General features: G+C 42.6%; 1 protein-coding gene and 1 long non-coding RNA gene across 22 annotated transcripts in view; one reads left to right on the top strand and one right to left on the bottom strand.

Moving 5' to 3' along the window:
• The window catches only part of TUBGCP5 (tubulin gamma complex associated protein 5), a 46,752-nt gene that overhangs the window by 20,786 nt on the left and 570 nt on the right, over positions 1–25,396 (bottom strand). For 7 of the 21 annotated variants that reach the window (XM_077938860.1, XM_077938863.1, XM_077938868.1 and 4 more), the window contains exons 2-13: positions 23,255–23,308; positions 23,048–23,156; positions 18,544–18,640; positions 17,783–17,862; positions 16,410–16,545; positions 12,091–12,205; positions 11,321–11,410; positions 9,340–9,433; positions 7,687–7,933; positions 5,668–5,870; positions 1,906–2,021; positions 453–721 (exon numbers count right to left, since the gene is read on the bottom strand). In XM_077938860.1, the coding sequence (XP_077794986.1) occupies positions 453–721; positions 1,906–2,021; positions 5,668–5,870; positions 7,687–7,933; positions 9,340–9,433; positions 11,321–11,410; positions 12,091–12,205; positions 16,410–16,545; positions 17,783–17,862; positions 18,544–18,640; positions 23,048–23,156; positions 23,255–23,308 (1,610 nt within the window). Of the gene's footprint in view, positions 1–452; positions 722–1,905; positions 2,022–5,667; positions 5,871–7,686; positions 7,934–9,339; positions 9,434–11,320; positions 11,411–12,090; positions 12,209–16,409; positions 16,546–17,782; positions 17,863–18,543; positions 18,641–23,047; positions 23,157–23,254; positions 23,309–25,367; positions 25,387–25,396 lie in introns of those variants that run through there. The other 14 variants (XM_077938859.1, XM_077938862.1, XM_077938867.1 and 11 more) reach the window with 6 other exon arrangements.
• Positions 12,862–25,396, top strand: part of LOC144329808 (uncharacterized) — a 47,792-nt gene continuing 35,257 nt past the window's right edge. Inside the window, exon 1 of the long non-coding RNA XR_013395435.1 lies at positions 12,862–12,922. This is a non-coding gene — a long non-coding RNA (uncharacterized LOC144329808). The remainder of the gene's footprint in view (positions 12,923–25,396) is intronic.

Below are 25,396 nucleotides of genomic sequence, written 5' to 3'. Positions count from 1 at the left end.
CGATACTGAATGTCCCAACATAAAGAAGTCGTAAATGTTTGAGATGATGGAAATGCTAATCATCCCGATCTGATCACTGTATACGTATCAAAACATCACTATGTACCCCAAGAATATGTACAATTATCATGTCAATTTATAAAAATAAGAAAAGAAATGGCAGGGAATTACTTTTTAAAGTTCCAGTCCTAAGGAATCCGGAGTGAGGAAAATGCATGTGGAACTTACCGTCGCTGCCTTTTCAAACACAGCACTGAAAGTTTTCAATGAAGACAGTCTTTTAAAAAATCAAGAGCAGCATGATTATTAATTCAACCATGATGATAATTACCACTGACATAAGAGGATTCGATGACTTGCAAACTACAAAATAATTAGGTATCAGGATGACAAGAGCGAGTAGGGTCAGGTGTCCCAACACCGAGGGACACACAGGAAGACAGAACAGGTACCTCTGGCTCCTGCCTGGCAGGTGGTGCTCTCCGCACACTGCAGGTTCTTCAGCAGCTGCATCGACTTGCCAGCCATTATGATCTGCTTCAGGACAGGTTTGAGGAAGGACACCATGGTGTGCTGCCTGCTGGAGGGCCCCTGGTCACTGCCGGAACTCGCACTAGCATTATCACTCATTTTTTCTTCATTTTCTGTCTTTTCTGATACACTATATAGCGTGTAAGTTGCATACCAGAAGTCTCTGTGATTAACTGGAACATTTTTGTTTCTAAAGAGATTCAAAAGAATTTTAAACTCTTATTTCTCTTCCTTAAAAAACAGCATACTTGTTCTAGTTTGTTGTCCAGACATTACAAAACATAATATTAATTATTAGTAAATGGAAGCAATCTTTAGGCAAAATGGGGCAGTTTTAATCTCAGCTCAGTTTAAAGAGAAAAGGGAATAAATAGTTGGAATGGTATAAGTAAAATTTAAGTAAGCAGAAATAGTTTCTTGAACTGAAATTATTTAAAATATGACTAATTTGGTCCTCTTTAGAAGTAGAATAAAAGTTTACCCATTTACCATCTCCTGTGAAACTAATTTGCAGACTTCTCTATCATTTTCCCTACAAAGATTCTTAACTGGACTACTTTTAACAATAAAATGATGGTCAATCATCACTCTAGAAGAACAGTCAGAGTCCCACTTGCCACAAAAATTCTCACATGAGATTGATGAATCAGAACACAGTGACAGACATGAGACTGAGTTGAAGGAAGGGTCAGTTCACTCACGTGAGCATTGCATACATATTGCTACCCTTCCAGAACACCAAGGACTTAAAATTATCCTTCCCGATGAGTTCAATTGATAGCTATCAATAGAAACCACATATCTAAATATACCACATAATTTAAAATTGGGTTAAAAGAGCACAAATAGCTCTACATTGTTTGTATGATTCCGTTCAGAAAAATCAATTAACTGAAGGGAAACTGTCATAAATGTAATAAGATTTTCCTTAATTGTTTTGTTAAATATTATACTAAGGTAAAAAATCAGTAGATAATTCAGAGAAATAAACATATTAGAGGCATATTTTATAATTTTCTGTTATCTCTTTACTGATAATTTACAATGAAAATAGCTCAAACCATCTAATATCCCCTAAACTCATTTTACAGGAAGCAGTGTTTACTAGCTCGCCATAAATTTACTATCATCCAAAAATACAGTTTGCTTAAGAAAAGTTGTGGAGTGACAAAACTTGGACAAAGATATTTTTAATCAGCTGGTATCACTGACATCTTCCATAAAAATGAAATAGAATTTGCCTATGATGACAAGTTCTGTGATATGAACTGTGCTCCCTCAGTACCGTCTGAAACTAATGAAAGCATTCGACTTTCACAGGGAGGAAACTGGTGATGGCAGCCCCCAGTGACCCTGTGCTCTGCTGCAGCTCACCTCTGGATGATGAACTCCCTGGCGCCATCCCACAGGTGCCCATGCACGATCCACTCGTCCACCGTCTGCAGGTAAGGCCGTACTGTTTCCACCCAGAGAGAGAACAGCAGGGAGACCTGAGGCAGAGAGGTGCACGGTCAGCTCTTGGGGTTCCCTGGTCACTAGAATAAAAGGAGGTTTAAACATTTCTGAATTGCCTTTAAAAAAGTGATCGGATTTCTACATTTTTTGGGGGCACAAAGAAATTAAAAATCCAAAAACATACACTATAAAATCCTTATGAAAAACTCACCTAAATGCCGGGCGCGGTGGCTCATGCCTGTGATCCCAGCACTCTGGGTGGTAGAGGTGGGCGGATCACCTGAGGTAAGAGATCGAGACCATCCTGGCCAACATAGTGAAACCCCCTCTCTATTAAAAATACAAAAATTAGCTGGGCATGGTAACACGCGCCTGTAGTACTAGCTACTCAGGAGGCTGAGGCAGAAGAATCACTTGAATCTGGCTGGCGGAGGTTGCAGTGAGCCAAGATCCCGCCACTACACTCCAGCCTGGCGACAGAGTGCCACTCTGTCTCAAAAAAAAAGAAAAGCTCACCTAAATATGGGATGATCATATTGTTTGTAGTGCAGACTGGGAAACTTGAGAGTGAAAATGACACAGAGGCAGCAGGTGTATCCTGAGACAGCCCAGGCAAGCGAACAAGGTTTCCCTATCGAAATCCTATTACTAGCAAAGCATCCATTAAGATTGAGGAAACTGGCTGGGCATGGTGGCTTACTCCTGTAATCCCAGCACTTTGGGAGGCTGAGGTGGGCAGATCACAAGGTCAGGAGTTTGAGACCAGCCCGGCCAATATGGTGAAACCCCGTCTCTATTAAAAAAATACAGCTGGGCGTGGTGGCTCATGCCTGTAATCCCAGCACTTTGGGAGGCCGAGGTGGGCGGATCAGGAGATCAGGAGTTCAAGACCAGCCTGGCCAAAATGGTGAAACCCCGTCCCTATTAAAAATACAAAAATTAGATGGGCATGGTGGCAGGTGCCTGTGATCCCAGTTACTCAGGAGGCTGAGGCAGGAGAATAGTTTGAACCCAGAAGGTGAAGGTTGCAGTGAGCCAAGATTGCGCCATTGCACTCCAGCCTGGGCAACAGGGCGAGACTCCATTTCAAACAACAACAACAAAAAAATCCAAAATTTTACTGGGCATGGTGATGTGCACCTGTAGTCCCAGCTACTCGGGGGGCTGAGGCAGAAGAATCGCTTGAACGCAGGAGGTGGAGGCTGCAGTGAGCCGAGATTGCACCATGGACTCTAGCCTGGGCAACAGAGTGAGACTCCGTCAAAAAAAAAAAAAAAAAAAAAGGAGTGAGGAAATTACTTCATTCCACTAGTTCTCAGAGTACAAAAATGGCAGTGCTGAGAGAAAATCAACCTCCTTTTTACTGAAATGCAATATTGGCTGGGCACATGGCTCACGCCTGTAGTCCCAGCACTTTGGGAGGCCGAAGCAGGTAGATTGCCTGAGCTCAAGAGTTCAAGACCAGCCTGGGCAACATGGTGAAACCCCATCTCTAGTAAAATACAAAAAAACAAAAAAAATTAGCTGGGCGTGGTGGTGTGCATCTGTAGTCCCAGCTACTCGGGAGCCTGAGGCAGGAGAATCACTTGAACCTGGAAGGTGGAGGTTGCAGTGAGCCGAGATTGTGCCACTGCACTCCAGCCTGGGGACAAAGCAAAACTATGTCTTAGAAAAAGGAAAAGAGGCCGGGCGCGGTGGCTCAAGCCTGTAATCCCAGCACTTTGGGAGGCCGAGATGGGCGGATCACGAGGTCAGGAGATCGAGACCATCCTGGCTAACATGGTGAAACCCCGTCTCTACTAAAAAAAATACAAAAAACTAGCGGGGCGAGGTGGCGGGCGCCTGTAGTCCCAGCTACTCGGGAGGCTGAGGCAGGAGAATCGCGTAAACCCGGGAGGCGGAGCTTGCAGTGAACCGAGATCCGGCCACTGCACTCCAGCCCGGGCTACAGAGCGAGACTCCGTCTCAAAAAAAAAAATAAATAAAAATAAAAAAAAGAAAAAAGAAAAGAAAGGAAATGCGGTATTAAATTGGTGTGAAAAAAAGTTATACCAACAAACTAGAAAACAGACCTAATATACATACCCAAGTAAGACTGTAGCATTCTAAATTACAACCTCTAGTTAGATTTTAATTTTTTTTTTTTTTTTTTTTTTTGAGACGGAGTCTCGCTCTGTCCCCCAGGCTGGAGTGCAGTGGCCAGATCTCAGCTCACTGCAAGCTCCGCCTCCCGGGTTTACGCCCTTCTCCTGCCTCAGCCTCCCGAGTAGCTGGGACTACAGGCGTCTGCCACCTCGCCGGGCTAATTTCTTGTATTTTTTAGTAGAGACGGGGTTTCACCGTGTTAGCCGGGATGGTCTCGATCTCCTGACCTTGTGATCCGCCCGTCTCAGCCTCCCAAAGTGCTGGGATTATAGGCTTGAGCCACCGCGCTCAGCCCAGATTTTAATTTTTAAATCTACATAACTGTTTGAGACAGAGTCTTGTTCTGTTACCCAAGCTGGAGTACAGTGGCGCAAACATGGCTCACTGCAGCCTCGACCTTCCACACTCACTTTCTTCCTGCCTTAGCCTCTCGAGTACCTGGGACCGTAAGCACGTGCCTCCAGAGCTGGCTGTGTTTTTTGAGATGGAGTCTTCCTCTATTGCCCAGGCTGCAGTGTAGTGGTGTGATCTCAGCTCACTGCAACCTCCCGGGTTCAAGCGATTCTCCTGCCTCAGCCTCCTGAGTAGCTGGGCCTACACGTGTTCACCACCACGCTAGGCTAATGTTTGCATTTTCAGTAGAGACGGAGTTGCACCATGTTGGCTAGGCTGGTCTCGAATTCCTGGTGTCAGCACACCTGGCTACTTTAACAATTTTTTGTAAAGACAGGGTCTCTCAGTATGTTGACCAGGCTGGTCTCAAATTCCTAGGCTCAAGTGATCCTCTCAGCTCAGACTCCTACGTAGCTGGGACTACTGGCGTGAGCCACTATGCCTGGCCTAGATTTGTATTTTTAAAAATACAATATAAAATATATAACATAATATTTATCATCTTAACTATATATTTTTTAAAAATTTAATTTAACTTATTTTTTAAAGACAGGGCCTCACTATGTTGCCCAGGCAAGTCTCAAACTCCTGGGCTCAAGCAATCCTCCTGCCTTGGCCTCCCAAAGTGTTGGGATTACAGGCATGAGTCACTTTGCCTGACCCTCGCCATTTTTAAGTTTAGAGGTTTTAAGTACATTCACGTATTTGTGACAAATCTCCAGAACTTTTTCATGTTGTAAAACTGAAACTCTGTACCCATTCAACAACAGCTCCCCATGCCCCAGCCCTTGGTAACCAGCATTCCACTTTGTTTCTGTGACTGTGTCTACTTCAGATATCTCACATAATGTTAGTTACATGTTAGTTTTTATTTAAGAAAGCGTTATTGTAAATATCTATACACATCAGGTAGGTATTTCTCACATCTTGTTTTGTCCTTGCCTCATCCTTCTGAGGACCTTGGCAAGTAGAGCTGAAAAGCCAGTTTCCTATAGCCTCAAATTTGGAAGCCAATTTAAAAACTCTGAACTGTCCAACGAGTCACCATTCAAGTGTCATTGAACAAAGAACTACGATCAGCTGTCTACCACTCCTGTGCCGTGCAGAACGGAGTCACACACTTCAGGCAGAAGTCTCACATACGGTTTGCTCAGAGGCTTCTCCAACATCGTCATATTCAAGAATGGCCTTGTACAGGGTGTTGAGCAGGTGAGAGGCCCGGACAACATTTCGAGTATCAGGTGGAACTTCTGCTACTCCAGTACTAAACACTTTGTGCAAAACCTTGAGCTGAGCCAATCGAGGTGCCAACTTGTCCACCACTATTGCAAGAGTTATTGTAGCATCTGCAAATTTCAACAAATCAAACTCAATAGCAAGAAAAATACACGCATCTAAAACGTGACACAAATGCTGGCAAATCACCAGGCTTATGGACAGGCAGGGCAAAATGGAGGATGGTGAATTTTGATCTCACATCACAAGGACCTAATTTCCCTAAGGAAGAACTCCTGCAAGTCACGGAGAAAAAGAAAACTCAGCAGAAAACTAACATATAAAGGAACTGACAGTTCACAGAAAAGGAAAGATAAGTGATTCTAGAACATACAGAAAGTCACTTGACCTTACTTAAAAAACTACGCCAGGTAAAACAGAACACCTCCAACGGGCTGATGTTACAGTGAGGGGTGAGAGAGGCTGTGCCTACAAAGGGCTGCAGAAGCAGGTCCTGCGAGGTGGTGGCACAGCTGTGACCTTAACATGGAAGTGGCCATGTGGAGCTCGACAGGTGATAAAAAGACCCGGAACCATACACGAAGATACCACACCCACCCCTGCTCAAAGCAAGTTGCAAGTTCCTGCAATGCTGGTGAAGCCGTGTCAGGTCTGCAGTTTGGCTAATGTGCTGTGCCAATGTCAGTTTCCTAGTTTTGATTATGTACTGTCACTACGTGAGGTTTTCCCACTGGGGGAAGCAAAGTCATGGGAACACAGGGCCTCTCTGTGCCATTTTTTGTGGTAGTTCAAAATAAAAGTTAAGGGGAAAAAAGCTACATGGGTTGCTATTTTACAGCTGTCATACTGGTGAAGACCAAAACCTCTGATAACACACAGATGGCAAGAGTGTGAGGAAACAGGTATTCATCTACATGGCTCACAAGAGTATAAATCTATTTACCTGCACCTCCCCATAAAGTGGCAAAACTTAGGAAAATCAACATGACCCAGCAATTCCATTTATAAGAACCTACCCCACATGGTTGGATGTGGTATAATCCCAGCTAACACCTGTAATCCCAGCATTTCGGGAGGCCAACGTGGGCGGATCACCTAAGGCCAGGAGTTATAGGCCAGCCTGGTCAACATGGTGAAAGACTGTCTCTACTGAAAATACAAAAATTAGCTAGGCATGGTGGCAGGTACTTGTAATCACAGTTACTCGGGAGGCTGAGGCGGGAAAATCGCTTGAACCCAGGAGGCGGAGCTTGCAGTGAGCCAAGATCCCGCCACTGCACTCCAGCCTGGGTGACAGAGGGAGCCTTCATCTCAAAAAAAAAAAAAAAGAACCTACCCTACAGATAACTCACTGCCTGTGTACGATTACGGATATGTAGAAGTGATTATCACTGCAGCACTGCTAACAATAGCAAAAGCCTGGGAAGAACCTAAATCCATTAAGGGGACTGGGCTATGTTACAACCATATGATGAAACACTCAATCTGTAAAAAGGAAAATAGAAGCTCTTCACATTTGTGTGGTATTATCCTCAAAATTTAAATCAGAAAAATTTGAAGAGAGCAGTGTAATGACTGCTAGGTATGCGTATATGTATATGCACTGCTTGTGTATGTTCAAACTCTTTCTGGGAGGATGCGTAAGAAGCTGAGGACCTGGCTGTCTCTGGAGAGGAGAACTGACTGGCTGGGGTACTGGTGCAGGAAGAATAATTTAGATTTTTCACTCTAAATCCTCTGTAGATTTTTGATTTTTAGAGATATGAATGATTTAAAAATACAAATTTAAAATAATTTTAAAAATGAAGCATTCACGAGAACTACTTATTTGCTAGGCAACTTTCAATCTTACATGATGAAAAATCTAAATGGCATTCAAATTATAAGTTACGTGTAGCACGAGTAAAGATGAGGAACATTTAATACCATTATTGATGATGCACTTCTCGATTTCTGCAAGTTCCTCTTTGAAACTAATGAAATATTTGTACAGGGCCCACATGAAAGCCTGGTAGGTTCTAAAGGGGGCTTCAGTTGACTTCTTAGGAACAGACCCACTTCCAGGCAGCATGCTCTCGGAACTGTGTCCCATGACTTCATCAATGAACTGCTGGAGTCGAAACACAACCTGGCCATATGCTGCTATTTGTTCCAGCACAGATCGTAAACAGCTCTACAACAGAAGCAAACTGCAATTACTCAAAGGTGGCCTTCTGTAAACTTTCAAATTCATTTCCCTCTCGCTGTAAAATATTTCCTTTGCAATTATTTTAAACAGTATGTTTAGTAGAACACAAAGTAATAAAATGATTAATATTTAGGTTTATACGCAAAGGAAAAAGAGCAATAATTTCAATAGACTAGAGAATTCTGGCTTATATATATATATATATATATATTTTTTTTTTTGAGATGGAGTCTTGCTCTGTCGCCCAGGCTGGAGTGCAGTGGCCGGATCTCAGCTCACTGCAAGCTCCGCCTCCCGGGTTCACGCCATTCTCCTGCCTCAGCCTCCCGAGTAGCTGGGACTATATAGGCGCCCGCCACCACGCCCGGCTGGTTTTTTGTATTTTTTAGTAGAGACGGGGTTTCACCGTGTTAGCTAGGATGGTCTCGATCTCCTGACCTTGTGATCCGCCCGTCTCAGCCTCCCAAAGTGCTGGGATTACAGGCGTGAGCCACCGCGCCCGGCCCAGAATTCTGGCTTATATTTTAAAAAAACATACATAAGGTAAATGTACTTAAAGCAAAAAAAAAAAATTACAGTATATAACTTTCACAATACAGAATGACAGAATTAAAAGCACAAAATGCAAATTGAAATTAAATATGTCCAGCCAGGCGTGGTGGCTCACGCCTGTAATCCCAGCACTTTGGGAGGCCGAGGCCGGCGGATCATGAGATCAGGAGTTCGAGACCAGCCTGGCCAACATAGTGAACTACCGTCTCTACTAAAAATACCAAAAATTAGCCGGGCCTAGTGGCGGCGCCTGTAGTCCCAGCTACTTGGGAGGCTGAGGCAGGAGAATGGCTTGAACCCGGGAGGCAGAGCTTGCAGTGAGTGGAGATCGTGCCATTGCACTCCAGCCTGGGTGACAGAGCGAGACTCCGTCTCAAAAGAAAAAAAGAGGCCGGGCGTAATCCCAGCACTTTGGAAAGCAGAGGTGGGTGGATCATGAGGTCAGGAGTTCTAGACAAGCCTGGCCTATGTGGAGAAACCCTGTCTCTACTAAAAATACAAAAATTAGCTGGGTGTGGTGACACACACCTGTAGTCCCAGGTGTGGGACTACATGCCACTGCACTCCAGCCTCAGCGACAGAGTGAGACTCTGTCTCAAAAAAAAAAAAAAAAAAAAAAAGAAATTAAATATGTCCTAAACAATATTAAGGAACTCTCTAAGTACTGTAAAGATGCACAACTCAATTTTTCTTTCTGGATATTAAATATTTAAAACTTTTTTTTCCATGTGAGGAAGCAAGAATGAGTTCAATAGTAATTTTAATATTGTAAAATGTTCTAAAATTATCAGTTTACATAAATCCTATTTCTTAAATTACCATAAATACAAATAACTTACATGTGTTAAATGAGTTACTATAATATTGTTTCTCACAGTTACCTTCCCATCTATCAACTGAAATATAAAGAGCTTTTTCACTCCTGAAAGTAACCTGAAATGAGACAAAAAAAAGACGAGTGTACTTTAAGTCTAGAAAAATATTCACGATACTATGCCCAGGGCATTTTTTTTTTGACAGGGTCTCACTTCGTCACCCACCCAGGCTGGAGTGCAGCAGCATGATCACAGCTCACTGCAGCCACAACCTCCTGGATTCCAGTGATTCTGCAGCCTCAGCCTCCCCAGTAGCTGGCACTACAGGTGCATGTCACCATGCCTGGCTACTTCCTGCATTTTTTGTAGAGATGGGGTTTCACCATGTTGCCAGGCTGGTCTTGAACTCCTGAGCTCACGTGATCCACCCACCTTGGCCTCCCACAGTGCTGGGTCTACAGGTGTGAGCCACCATGCCCCACCTCAGGAAATTTTTATTATTCAGAATTAGGGGACAAAAAGGTCAGATAATAAGAAAATGGAAGACATCAATCTTTCCATCTGACTACCTTAAGACTCAAGATATTTCAACATCTTAGAGAGAAGTCCAAAACATGTTGTCGGCCGGCGCGGTGGCTCACGCCTGTAATCCCAGCGCTTTGGGAGGCCGAGGCGGGCGGATCACAAGGTCAGGAGATCGAGACCACGGTGAAACCCCGTCTCTACTAAAAATACAAAAAATTAGCCGGGCGCGGTTGTGGGCGCCTGTAGTCCCAGCTACTCGGGAGGCTGAGGCAGGAGAATGGCGTGAACCCGGGAGGCGGAGCTTGCAGTGAGCCGAGATCGCGCCACTGCACTCCAGCCTGGGCGACAGAGCGAGACTCCGTCTCAAAAACAAAACAAAACAAAACATGTTGTCAAAGCATCTCCCCCATATACTTGATGACCCAAAAAGATCTTCCTATTTCTAAGAATGCGAGCATGTCAATATCATAGTTTATGGTGAGAGCACCAGGACCTGGAATTTCAGTAGTAACCACCATGGGCTGCATTAGATTCCTGGCTTCTAGGTACAGGCACAGGCCCTCATTGATATATTCTGCCTATTAAGAATAATCAGAAGCTGCCGGCACGGTGGCTCACACCTGTAATCCCAGCACTTTGGGGGGCCAAGGCGGGTGGATCACAAGGTAAGGGGATCTAGACCATCCTGGCTAACACAGTGAAACCCTGTCTCTACTAAAAAAAATACCAAAAATTAGCCGGGCGTGGTGGTGGGTTCCTGTTGTCCTGGCTACTTGGATGGCTGAGGCAGGAGAATGAAGTCAACCTGGGAGGCGGAGCTTGCAGTGAGCTGAAATGGAGCCACTGCACTCCAGTCGGGGCAACAGAGCGAGACTTTGTCTCAAAAAAAAAAAAAAAAAAAGTCAGTAGGAAATCTTGCTTTGAACTCAGGTGTTAAAAGAAGTGTTGGGGCCGGGCGTGGTGGCTCAAGCCTGTAATCCCAGCACTTTGGGAGGCCGAGACGGGCGGATCACGAGGTCAGGAGATCGAGACCATCCTAGCTAACACGGTGAAACCCCGTGTCTACTAAAAAATACAAAAAACTAGCTGGGCGAGGTGCCGGGCGCCTGTAGTCCCAGCTACTCGAGAGGCTGAGGCAGGAGAATGGCGTAAACCCGGGAGGTGGAGCTTGCAGTGAGCTGAGATCTAGCCACTGCACTCCAGCCTGGGCAACAAAGCGAGACTCTGTCTCAAAAAAAAAAAAAAAAAAAGAAATGTTGGACTAATCTACGTAAATCATATGCTAAATTATTTAAAATGAAAAAGAAGTGAATATATCAAACTCTCTCAATCTCCACAGTCAAATCTGGTCTGAACTGCACACCTAACAGTCCGTTTCTAGTCTGCATGTGAAAATGCTTGAACAGTTTCCTTTCATAAAAGTTTTGCTTCTCAGTAATCAAGCCTCATAAAGACTATTAATTAAGTGAATATATCTTACCATAGGGTTTCCCGAATAACCTGAGTCTCAGTAACCAAAACCCTGTCATCTGGAACATACAATGGATCACTGCTGTACAAGTGCTGGTCCCTATAAGACAGCAAACATAAATGTCAATAGAAAGGTTTCTAACTAAGTACATAACTTATCTCAAAGAATATTCGCAATTTAGTGCTAACTAGTCATCAATTAGCAAGTACATATAATAAATGGCTTAAATACCCCCTATATTGGCCGGGCGTGGTGGCTCAAGCCTGTAATCCCAGCACTTTGGGAGGCCGAGACGGGCGGATCACGAGGTCAGGAGATCGAGACCATCCTGGCTGACACGGTGAAACCCCATCTCTACTAAAAAATAAGAAAACTTAGCCGGGCGAGGTGGTGGGCGCCTGTAGTCCCAGCTACTCGGGAGGCTGAGGCAGGAGAATGGCGTAAACCCGGGAGGCGGAGCTTGCAGTGAGCTGAGATCTGGCCACTGCACTCCAGCCTGGGCAGCAGAGCGAGACTCCGTCTCAAAAAAAAAAAAAAAAAAAAAAAATTAGTTGGGTGAGGTCAAGACTGCAATGAGCCAAGATCTCACTACTGCATTGCAGTCTGAGCAACTACAGTGAGACTCTGTCTCCAAAAACAAAGAAAAAAAAAGAATTCTCAAAACGAAAACAAGTTTAAATTTCAGGGAAGAACTTGATTTAAGTCACAAATCAAAGCCAAATGTCTAAACATCAAAGTTTCTTCTATCATCATATTAAATGAAAACTTTAGCTTCTTACCAGACAGCAGCTAAATTGGAGTGCAAATGTAAACTATGAGGAAACTGGGAGGGCCTGGCTGTCCAATACTGATGGACCACATGATGTTCCAGCCAGCTTCGGTCATCTGGCTCATCTGCTTGAAAGAAATGTAATCAGTTTGAGTTAACAACAACAACAAAATACTGGGTCAGTATATCTGGACTTACAGCTCCATTCAAACGTATAGTTGAAAATGACTTTTTTAAAATAACAGCTACCTAACATTAATGTATTATGATCATTTATTTTAAACCACATTTACCAGCTGGGTTCTATGGCTCACACATATAATCCCAGCCCTTTGGGAAGCCAGGGCAGGATGATCACTTGGGTCCAGGAGTTCAAGACCAGCCTGGTCAACAAAGTATGACCCCCACCTCTACCAAAAAAAGCAAAAAAATTAGCCAGGGATGGTGGCATGTGCTCGTTCTCGGGAGTCTGACATGGGAGGACTGGCTGAGCCAGGAGGTTGAGGCTGCAGTGAGCTGAGATCACGCCACTGCGCTCCAGCTTGGGTGACACAGTGAGACCCTATCTCAAAAAACAAAGTAAAATAAAATAAAACCACACATATAGAAACACATACTAACTTAATTAAATGTAATTGACTAGAAAGTAAAAAAAAAAAATTGCCACATACATAAAAAGATACAAATGGTATATGTTAATTGTCCAATAACCATTAAGGAAATTGAAACGGTAACCGAAGACCTTCCCAACCACTCCCAAAGCCTCGGGACTGGTGCTAAATTTTTTTTTTTTTTTTTTTTTTTGAGGCGGAGTCTCGCGCTGTTGCCCGGGCTGGAGTGCAGTGGCCGGATCTCAGCTCACTGCAAGCTCCGCCTCCCGGGTTTACGCCATTCTCCGGCCTCAGCCTCCCGAGTAACTGGGATTACAGGCGCCCGCCAACTCACCCGGCTAGTTTTTTGTATTTTTTTAGTAGAGACGGGGTTTCACCGTGTTCGCCAGGATGGTCTCGATCTCCTGACCTCGTGATCCACCCGCCTCGGCCTCCCAAAGTGCTGGGATTACAGGCTTGAGCCACCGCGCCCGGCCTTGGTGCTAAATTTTGAAGGATTAGATAACCTCTATCATATACAAGTTATGTGAAAAAGCACAAAAAGAGAAAGCCACCTAACATTTTATGAGGCTAATATAACAGTGATGCTTAAACTAGATAAAGGCATGATAAATACAATTCATCAAAGAATAAAGATGAAAAATCCTACATTAAAAAAGAGCTAACCTCCTGGGTTCGGTGGCTCACACCTGCAATCCCAGGCTGGACTGGTCTCAAACACAGTGAAACCTCATCTCTACGAAAAAGTAAACAAGTTAGCTGGGTGTGGTGGCATGCACCAGAAGTTCCAGCTTCTTAGGAGGCTGAGGTGGGAGGATACCTTGAGCCCAGGAAGTTGAGGCTGGAGTGAGCTGTGATCATACTACCGCACTCCAACCTGGGTAACAGAGCAGGACCCTGTCTTAAAAAAAAAAAAAAAGTGAATCCGAAATTGAACCCAATCTAATAATGTACTAAAAAATAACATGGTCAAGCAAGTTTAGATGAAGAATTCAAGGATAATTCAATATCGGAAAGTCTATCACTGTATTATTAGGATAAAAGAGAAAAGTTATGAGATTATCTCACAGATAAATAATAGCATTTAATAAAAATTCAACATTTACTTATTATTAAAGACTTCTAGAAGAAAAAAGGGATAGAAGGAAATTGTCTTTTTTTTTTTTTTTTTTTTCACACAGAGTTTCGCTCTTGTTGCCCAGGTTGGAGTACAATGGCACAATCTCGGCTCACTGCAACCTCTGCCTCCCGGGTCCAAGCGATTCTCCTGCCTCAGCCTCCCGAGTAGCTGGGATTACAGGCATGTGCCACCACGCCCGGCTAATTTTGTATTTTTTTTTTTTCTGTAGAGATGGGGTTTCTCCATGTTGGTCAAGCTGGTCTCCAACTCCCGACCTCAGGTGATTTCGCCCACCTCGGCCTCCCAAAGTGCTGGGATTACAGGCGTGAGCCACTGTGCCCGGCCGAAATTGTCTTAATTTGATAAAGGCCACATACCCTGAACTGATACCAAACAACCATCACACTTAACGGAGGAGTTTCAGGTATAACCCCCCCCTTACGATGAGACCGAGTTGTCCAGGAAGCCCACTCCTATGAGCTGTTGCTTCCGCTACGGACTAGTAGCGGCTGGGCTGGTAGGCCAGAAAAAGAGATTTGATCATCATGTCACAGAGAAGATACAGGCATAAGAACTAGCACGAAGAGATAAAACCATCAATATTTGCAGATGATACTAACGATCTATATAAGAAACCAAATGGAATCAACTATTATAATTAATATGAGAATTCAGCAAAAACGGTGCATATAAGGACAACTTACAGAAACCAGTATTATTTCTTTTACATTAGGAATAAAGAGGCATCATTCACAAAAATAAAAACTATAATGTATGTAGAAATTAATAAATGAACACTCGAGATCTTTAAAAAAAAAATCCAAACTCTAGTAAAAGATAAAAAATTATGATAAATGTAGCTATTATTATGTTAAGGCAATCAAGCCTCCCCAAATTAGATGTATAAATTCTCTGCAATCCCAATAAAAACTCCAGCTGGATTGTTTTTAAATTTTTTATTATTTTGAGATAAAGTTTTGTTCTTGTTGCCCGGGCTGGGGTGCAATGGTGTGATCTTGGCTCACCGCAACCTCCACCTGCCGGGTTCAAGTGATTCTCCTGCTTCAGCCTCCCGAGTAGCTGGGATTACAGGCATGCGACACCACGCCCAGCTAATTTTGTATTTTTAGTAGACGTGGGGTTTCGCCATATTGGTCAGGCTGGTCTTGAACTCCTGACCTCAAGTGATCCACCCGGCTTGGCCTCCCAAAGTGTTGGGATTACAGGCATAAGCCACTGCGCCTGGCCTTTTTTTTTTTTTTTTTAAGTTTACCATCCTGCTTCTAAAATGTCTACAGAAGAATAAAAGTTCACAAATAGCTAAGCCATTTTGAAAAAGAGCAGTGTTTCACACCTGTAATCCCCATACTTTGGGAGGCAGAGGCGGGTGGATCAGTTGAGGTCAGGAGTTTGAGCCCAGCCTGGCCAACATGGTGAAACCCTGTCTCTACTAAAAATACAAAAATCAGCTGAGTGCCGTCGTGCACGCCTGTAATCCCAGCTACTAGAACCAGGGAGGCACAGTTTGCAGTGAGGTGAGATCAGGCCACTGTACTGTGGCCTGGGCGACAGAGTGAGACTCAAAAAAAAGGGGGGTGGGGGGAAGAGCAAAGTGGGCTCGGCACAGTGGCTCACACCTGTAATCCCAGCACTTTGGGAGGCAGAGGCGGGTGAATTGCTTGAGTCTAGGAGTTTAAGACTAGCCTGGGCAACATGGTGAAATCCCGTCTCTACAAAAAAATACAAAAATTAGCTGAGTGTGGTGGCCCTCACCTGTAGTTCCAGCTACTCAGGAGGCTGAGGTGGGAGGATCGCTTGAGGCCAGGAGGCAGAGGTTGCAGTGAGCTAAGACTGTGCCACCGCACTTTAGCCTGGGCAACAGAGTGACACCCTTGTCTTCAAAAAAAAAAAAAAAAAAAGAGAAAGAAAAGGAGCCAAGAGATTCTCCTGCCTCAGCCTCCCAAGTAGCTGAGAGGAAACTTGCCATCTGTGTATTAAGACATAATCCTACAAAGCCACATAAATGAAAAACAGTCTGTCTGTTTCTGGGTCACACTGACACCAAGAGCACAGATTAGAAAGTCCAGAATAAATGCAGCTGTTCCTCAGTATCCACTGGGGATTGGTTGCAGGAATGCTGCAGACACGAAAATCTGCAGGTGCTTAAGTCCCTGATATAAAATGGCATAGTATTTGCATATAACCTATGCATGTTCTCCCTTTTTTTTTTATTTTAATTTTTTTTGAGACAGGGTCTCGCTCAGTTGCCAGAGCTGGAGCGCAGTGGGACAATCTTAGCAAAATCAGTCCTTCTCCAATTAAAAAAAAAAAAAGGAAACATTTAGGGCTAAGAAAGTTCTCAGAAGTATAGGAAAAAAATTACAAAATTACACTCTACATGTATTAGTTCAACATTAATTCTATAGTACTAACACTTAAGCATCATAAAAAAGATTACTAATGATTTTAAAAATTGGTTTTATAAGGATGGTAGAGCTTAGCCAATACCTTGATCACATGGAAGTGATCTCGAACCTTGCCTTTCCTTCTGGGGAATTTGTCTGTTAGAAAATGTCACCACCTCATAACACAAAGTACCTTTCCAACTGATACAAGGATCCAGTTTTCTGTTTTGGTCTTGTTCTTCTAACGGTGTCCTGTCTATCTGAATTCCAGAGTCCTCTCTGCTTAAGGGCAGCTGATCATTTTCCTCTTCACTTTCTTCAGACCAATTCTGATTTAAAAAAGAAATACACTTTAGCTTTATACAGTATAACATTTAAAGCTATTTACATTAAAAGACTAAGACTTTGAAGAAAAGCAAAAACTTTGAAGCAACATGGAACAGAAAAACAAATGAATTTTTTTTTCCTAAATCTCTTGGAAGTGCCTATTATAGGACTAGAAATACGATTATTACTTTTTTTCTATAATGTTGAAATAATAAGGAATGGAATCATTTTTTGTGGCTAAAAGTCCCACGATCACAGATCCTTAAGGGATACTTGTACTCACCCCTTTTAACTTTTTTTTTTTTTGAGATAGAGTCTCTTGCTTTGTTATCCAGGCTGGAGTGCAATGGCACGATCTCAGTTCATTGCAACCTCCACCTCCTGTGTTCAAGAGGTTGTTGTGCCTGAGCCTCCTGAGTAGCTGGGATTACAGGCATGTACCACCATGCCCAGCTAACTTTTTGTATTTTTAGTAGAAGGGGTTTCACTATGTTGCCCAGGCTGCTCCCGAACTCCTGGTCTCAAGTGATCCACCTACCTTGGCCTCCCACAGTGCTGGGATTACAGGTGTAAGACACCGAGCCCAAACAACTTCTTTTTTTCAAATTTATTTTTTACAAACAGATGCAGATCTTGCTATGTTGCCCAGGCTGGTCTCAAATTCCTAGGCTCAAGCAATCCTCCCGCCCCTCAAAGTGCTGAGATTACAGATGTGAGCCACCATGCCCAGCCTCTTTTAACTTTTTTTGTTTGTTTGTTTTTTGTTTTTTTTTTGAGACAGAGTCTTGCTCTGTCGCCCGGGCTGGAGTGCAGTGGCCGGATCTCAGCTCACTGCAAGCTCCGCCTCCCGGGTTCAGGCCATTCTCCTGCCTCAGCCTCCCGAGTAGCTGGGACTATAGGCGCCCACCACCGCGCCCGGCTAATTTTTTGTATTTTTTAGTAGAGACGGGGTTTCACCGTGTTAACCAGGATGGTCTCGATCTCCTGACCTCGTGATCCGCCCGTCTCGGCCTCCCAAAGTGCTGGGATTACAGGCTTGAGCCACCGCGCCCGGCCTTAACTTTTTAATACTAATGATTTGGTGCAAAATCCTAACCAGGCTTCCATAATAAATGACTCTAGCTTAGTAAGAGTGTTCCTGTTTTAGCTAAGTTGACCTAGGGTGGAAAGACCCATTAAAATCATCTCTATCACCTGGTGTGTATTTAAATTTTCAACAGCAAAACTACTGCCACTTACTGGTGTGTCCATGTAAGGACCAATGTCCATTTCTTCACCTTCCATCAAGTATTTTCCCCAGTCAAAATCATCTTTCTTTTCTAAAAATGTAACAAAAGAACTTCATCAACTTTCTTATATCTACATTTGAAAAAAACCTCAAAACTAAGGAAAAAAGACTAACAAGACTCAAAATACTCAGGAAATAAAAATTTAAAAATATTGAAACATTTAGTAAATTTATATTCTAAAACATTTTACATTTTAATTAACTCATTCTCAAAGGTGAGTGTTCTCTTTTTACAAGTGAAGATAGTTTGTAAACGAATACAGTCATCCCTCAGTATCTGAGGGGAATTGGTTCCAGGAGCTACACCACCCTCCACAGTGCTCAAGGCTGATGATAGAAAATGGTGTAGTGTGTGCATATAACCTAAATACATCTTGCTGTATACTTTAAATAATCTCTAGATTACTTACAATACCTAACACCATGTAAATAGTTTTAAAAATTGTATTATTTTAGATTGTTGTATTATTTATTTATTTTTTTTGAATATTTTTGATTGGTATTTGGTTGAATCTGTGGGTATGGAACCTGAGAATATAGAGGGCTGACTGCATTTTAAATAAAATTTTATAATTGTGATAGCATCTAAAACAATAGAAACACTTTAGTTTCACAGATTTTTATAAGTTTCAATAAAACTCAATGTTTACTAAGCAAGTAATGAAACAATTTCTCTTTTACTTCTCATATGTTAAGGCATCTAGTAACATACCCACTTCTTTATCTCTTGGTGTCTCCACATAATTGCTGTTTGAAGGAGAGTCTGACAGACACAGAAGAAGTGACAGTATGGAATAATGTGCATCTGTCTTTGAAACAAAAAAATGAACAACATGAATCTCTGAGGTTGGGAAATGCTTTCGACACTAGACTGAGTAAAGATAACTCTATGACAGGTATGTCCCCACTTTTTTTCCTGGTTTGAGAAAACATGAGTTATATCTACATAATTCCTAACCTTCAAAGTTCTTCAAAGCTCAAACGCATATACATAAGGAACCTCAAAGCCATCTGAAGTCTGAGTTCTATATTTCTAACAAGTATAAGATCTGAGTGGATGAGAGCTTTTATTTCTAAAATGACGGAAATGTCTTTAGAATGTAATATTATGGTTAAAAGTTATTCTCCTGTGGCAATATGTATCATGAAGCTTAAACATGGCTGATAGTTTAACTCAGATGTACCATATTTTATTTAACAAGTCCCCTATTAATGAAATTTACATTTTTTCACAATCTTTTGCTATCACAAACTTATGTTGTTTCATTTTTTCCCCCCCGAGATGGAGTTTCACTTTGTTGCCCAGGGTGGAGTACAATAGTGCAATCTCAGCTCACCACAACCTCTGCCTCCCCGGGTTCAACTGATTCTCCTGCCTCAGCCTCCAGAGTAGCTGAGATTATAGGTACACGCCACCACGCTCAGGTAACTTTTGTATTTTTAGTAGAGATGGGGTTTCACCACGTTGGCCAGGCTGGTCTTGAACTCCTGACCTTGTGATCTGCCTGCCTCGGCCTCCCAAAGTGCTGGGATTACAGGCGTGGGCCACCACACCTGGCTGTTGTTTCATAATTATGAGAGTTTACTTGTATAATAAATTCCTAAAAAGTGAAATGCTAACTCAAAGAGTGTTTGCATTTGGAATTTTGAGAAATAATGTCAAAATATCTTCCATACACATAACACAAACATACATACATATAGAATTACCTGCTTCCTACACCTTTTATTAATCAGATCAGTGAAACATGTTATCTCAGTGTTGCTTTAATTTGCATTTATCTTATGAAATGGTAGGCACTTTTCCATAAGCTTAAAATTATTGATTTTCCTTTATTGGGTATTACTCTCCTTTGTTCAAGTTTCTATTTGATTGGCAGTCTTTCCTTATTTATATGATTGATTTTTAAATTGGGATATAAGCAGTGTGGGAAAGCATTAACTCAGGAAGCCCGAATTGCCAAAGCCTTCAGCATCCCCCAAAAGGGCTTCTTTTCACAAATAAGCCTTGGCCAGCTTGTGGTGACTGAGCTCTTGAAATATCTGAACTGGCAAAAGTGTTCTGTATGTTCAAATCTTGAACCATGTTGTACTAGTCTGTTTATACAGTTTGTGCAAACAGTGTGACTGAAGGTGAACACCTGCTTTCCTTTGAAGGCTCTGGAACTTCAGTAATTGTGGTCAGTCACGCAGGTCCTATGCCTAAGAGATAAGCCCCCAGTAAAAGCCCTGGAGTCCTGGGCTCAGGTATCCAGGTAGACAACACTGGCCACCTGGCAGTATGTCAGAAGAGATAGAGCAAGCATCCAAACCAGACTCATATACGGCAGGGATGTTGGAATTATCAGACTGGGAATTGAAAACAACTATGATTAATATACTAAGAGTGCTAATGAAAAATGTGGATAACGGCCGGGCGCGGTGGCTCAAGCCTGTAATCCCAGCACTTTGGGAGGCCGAGATGGGCGGATCACGAGGTCAGGAGATCGAGACCATCCTGGCTAACCCGGTGAAACCCCGTCTCTACTAAAAAATACAAAAAACTAGCCAGGCGAGGTGGCGGGCGCCTGTAGTCCCAGCTACTTGGGAGGCTGAGGCAGGAGAATGGCGTAAACCCGGGAGGCAGAGCTTGCAGTGAGCTGAGATCCGGCCACTGCACTCCAGCCTGGGCGACAGAGGGAGACTCTGTCTCAAAAAAAAAAAAAAAAAAAAAAAAGAAAAATGTGGATAACAAGAAGAACAGATGAGTATATAAGTGGTGAGATGGAAACTCTAAGAAAGAATCGAAGTGTTCCAAATGAAAAACAAAGTGTCAGAAATGAAGAATGCTTCCGATAGGCTCATCCAGTAGACTGGCACGAGCTTGAAAATATATCAACAAAGAAGGCCGGGATGACTTACGCCTGTAATCCCAGAGTTTTGGAACAAAGGTGGGCAGATCACTTGAGGTCAGGAGTTCGAGACCACCCTGGCCAACATGGCGAAACCTCGTCTCTACTAAAAACACAAAAATTAGCTGGGCGAGGTGGTGTATGCTTGTAATCCCAGCTACTCTGGAGGCTGAGGCAGAAGAATTCCTTGAACCTGGGAGGCTGAGGCTGCAGTGAGCCGAGATTGCACCATTTCACTCCAGCCTGGGCAACAGAGCAAGATTCCGCCTCAAAAAAATAAAAATAAAAAAAAAGGAAAGAAAAAAAATTAACGAAATTGAAAACAGGAAACAATAATAGACAGCAAAACCAAAAACTGATTCGCTGAAGAAAGTAATAACATTAATGAATCTCTAGACATACTAACCACAATAAAAAGAGAGAATATACACATTACTAAAATCAGAAACTAAAGAGGGATCGTCACTACTGATCCCATGGACATTAAAAGGATAATAAAGAAGCTGGGCGTGGTGGCTCATGCCTGTAATCCCAGCACTTTGGGAGCCCAAGGCAGGTGGACTGCTTGAGGTCAAGAGTTCGGGACCAGCCTGGCCAACATGGTGAAACCCTGTCTCTACTAAAAATACAAAAAAATTAGCTGGGCATGGTGGTGGGACCTGTAATCCCAGCTACTCAGAAGGCTGAAGCAGGAGAATCACTTGAACCTGGGAAGCAGGAGTTGCAATGACTCAAGACTGCGCCACTGCACTCTAAGCCTAGGCAACAGAGTGACACTCGGTCTTAAAAAAAAAAAAAAAAGAAAAAGGAAAAACGTGTGAAGTTATGGCTACACTATATAGCAATCTCCAACCTTTTTGGCACCAGGGACCACTTTTGTGGAAGACAATTTTTCCATGGACTGTTGGGTGGGGGTTGGTTTCAGGATTAAACTGTTCCACCTCAGATCATTAGGCATTAGATTGTCATAAGGAGCATGCAACCTAGATCCTCACATGTGCAGTTTACAATGGGGTTTGCTCTCCTATGAGAATCTAATGCCACCGCTGATCTGACAGGAGGTGGAGCTGAGGCGGTCATGCTCACTCACCCCAGTCACCTCCTGCCGTGCAGCCTAGTTCCTAGCAGGCATGTCGGTACTCGTTCATCATGTGGGGGTTGGAGACCTCTGCTATAACAAACACATCTAAGATGCCACATAGCAAGAGAAAAGGAAAACCAATCCACCTTGTGTAAGTGGGTGGGGGCTGTGGACAGAGTGGGGATAGTGAAGCAGACAAGACTGCACAGATTTACTGATTCCTTCAACAAACATGCATTGTCCACTGTGCCCTAGGTGTCCGGGAACAAACAGCCCTATGCCTGTAAAATGTGCATTTTAAAGGGGGAGACAAGAAAGGAACTATAAAGAAGTGAAATATGTAGCATGTGTGGAGACAGTGCTTAATATTAAAAGGGAAAAGGGAAAGAACTACGTAGGCACAAGCTGTGCCACAGCAGAGCTAGGGAATGTGGCCCCTCTGTGTTCAGGGAACCCACAGCTGTTTCCATATGCTTGCCATCTTTGGTTTGACCTCTAAGGGGCTAGAGACTGAGCAGATAAGGTCAGCCACACTGGGCTCTGCTTGCTTATGTGACCCACCCCCCAATAAAAATGCTGGTCACCAAGGCTCAGCTGAGTGGCCCTGGGGGGAGTGGAGGGGCAACATTTTGCACATGTTGTCATATACCGTTACTGAGAGAATTAAGTGCATCCCCAGGTGACTCCACTGCAAAGGAACATCTGGACATGCGTGCCTAGCTTCTCCTAGACTTTGCTCTAAGCACCTCTTCCCTCTGATGATTTTAATCTGTATCCTTTCACTGTAATAAACTATTAACAGTAAGGATAACAGCTTTTTTGAGTTCTGTGAATCCTTGGAGCAAAGCATTATGCCAAAAGGTGGTCTTGGGGAATCCCCCAAACAATATGAAAGTATACCAGGCATCTAGTAAGCATCTCCAGCCAGCCACTGCCAAGTGCTGAGAAACCATTTGACAGTTTTAAGATATCCAAACTATACTACTATTTGTATCACTCTCTGATCTGTCTTTCCATAGTAGAACTGAGGTGCAAAAATGATTAAATAAGAGCAAGCTCTTTCTTTCATCACGAACTGAGGTATATCTGGTTTGATGGCAATATTTAAATAAATTTCCAGGAGATCCTATTAGCCAGTAGATAATACTAAAATAGAATGTTTAAATAGTAACAGAAGCAAATTGACAATAATCACATAGGAAACAGTAAAATACACACTGGAGATCGCATAATTGAAGGCATACCTTTATTTCCTTTATGCTGGGAAGTGGTGCGTTTAGAAATTCCTCAGTTAATCTCTTCCAGCTAGCAGCTTTGCTGAGATCAGAATGAATGATAAATTTTTCATAAATTCTAAAACATAATAAAAACAATGATTATAAAGCTATCTTAAAAAGATCTATAAGAAAATACATGTATTTTAGGATGTGTACATACATACACTGACTTACCCTTCTATTGTTTTTTCTATTTTGTGGCTGTTCACATCCAAGAAACGATGAAATCTAATAAAGACAAAATGCAATTCTTATGCCAACTCTGTCACACAGGTAAGTGAACTCATCTCATGGCCCTCCACATCCCCCATATGCTCTGTACTCAGCTACACACTTCCAGAATGGAGTGTACCTTGTCTTCAGTTACCTCCACCAAGACAGGCAAATAATCACCATGTCCGAGACTGTGCAAGCAACCGTTCTCCAGCACACAGGTGCTTCCTGACCCTCCCAACCTTGGCTCTGGCTCCTCTGTCTTCCCATAAGACCCTGTATCTAAATCCAGCTGAACACATTCTACATCAGGTGGTCCCAATCTTTTTATGCTATAGTGAGGCCCACTGAAGCCTAAGGATCCCTTCTCTGAATAATGTTTTTAAATGCCAAAAACGAAATACAAAGGAATCCAATTATACTGGGGTACAGTTGTCAAATATTTCAAGAAGTTTATGATATGGCAAGAAATGTTATTTATGAAAGTATTAAATAACAAGATTTAGCAGTAGGTACAATAACTACCATTAAAGTAACAGTAAACAACATTTACAAATATCTACAACTCTGATGTGAAAACAGTATGTGAATTCTACTGGCGATAAAGTCACAGGTAGGCTAATACTACTATGGTTTGCTGCCTTCATTTATAATGGAAGGAGATGCTACTTTTCAGTTAGAGATTAGTATAATTTTTTCCTCATCCAAATTAACAAATATCTGAATTATATCTCCAGATCCCAAGGTTAAAATCCCTTTTATCTCTGTCTTTTTTTAAAGACAGAGGCTATATCTTACTCATCTTTGAATTTCTAGGGCCTAGAATTCTAAATGGCCACAATTTTTTTTTTTTTTTTTTTTTTTTTTGAGACGGAGTCTCGCTCTGTCGCCCAGGCTGGAGTGCAGTGGCCGGATCTCAGCTCACTGCAAGCTCCGCCTCCCGGGTTCACGCCATTCTCCTGCCTCAGCCTCCCGAGTAGCTGGGACTACAGGCGCCCGCCACCTCGCCCGGCTAGTTTTTTTGTATTTTGTAGTAGAGACGGGGTTTCACCGTGTTAGCCAGGATGGTCTCGATCTCCTGACCTCGTGATCCGCCCGTCTCGGCCTCCCAAAGTGCTGGGATTACAGGCTTGAGCCACCGCGCCCGGCCAATGGCCACAATTTTCAACAATGTAAACATGAACTATTCATTTTTCTGATGGTTTAAAGCATCATAAAATTATAGCATAGCCTATGCAACTAATGTATATGTATATAACATAGCCTATGCAAAAATTGTTTCCCATTTTTTAGTATCAAAGCCAGCAATCTGTACTTAAAAGAAAAAAATTACAATACTGAGAAACACATGAATCTAGTCCAGTAAATGGGTGAATGGTACACCACTTTACCTATTATAATTTAGTTCCTGAAACCTGTGAATGGAAACAGTAACCTCTAATGTCTCTCCCACCTCTAAAATGATGACCATCTGCCTACTGTCATTTAGAAATATTAGTAAAAAAAACTTGAATTTCAGCATTTAAGTTTTTGTGTTGTATAACCTATTTCACACATTGTTTATTTTTGTAAGTCACATTTAAGAATTCAGTTTATTACTTCGGAAACTCGGCATGCTTTAAAAGAATATGAAAGCCCCGTATTCCTATTATAAGCCAACTAGACACTTTATGACTATGATCATTAAAGTAACTAAAATTACGGATTTTAAAAAACTGTTCATTATTCAAGATTTTTACTGAAATTAAACAGGTAGAATATTAACATTAACATTCTCTTAGTAATTTCATTATGGGTAATGACTATAAAAGTATTGTTTAATTTCCCTCTCCCATAAAGAAAAATAGATCTCACTCCACGTATACATCTAAATTCTGTAAGTCTTTAAAAACTAGTTACAAGAGAAACTGCATTAGAAATTGCATTAGCTGACTAAGCCTGCTACGTTGTCAGGCGCTGTGCAGAGATGCAGCATTCTAGTTGGAGTGGAAGCGGAGGAGACAGTCATAACAGGTAAAATCAATGTCATGACACGCGTTTTGTAAAAAGGAGAGCAGGGTGAGAGAGACCTTACACTGGGCTGACCAGGGAGCAGGAGTCAGT

This window comes from Macaca mulatta, chromosome 7, assembly GCF_049350105.2.
Source record: "Macaca mulatta isolate MMU2019108-1 chromosome 7, T2T-MMU8v2.0, whole genome shotgun sequence".
Taxonomy (NCBI): domain Eukaryota; kingdom Metazoa; phylum Chordata; class Mammalia; order Primates; family Cercopithecidae; genus Macaca; species Macaca mulatta.
This window is presented reverse-complemented; position numbering and strand designations above follow the sequence as displayed.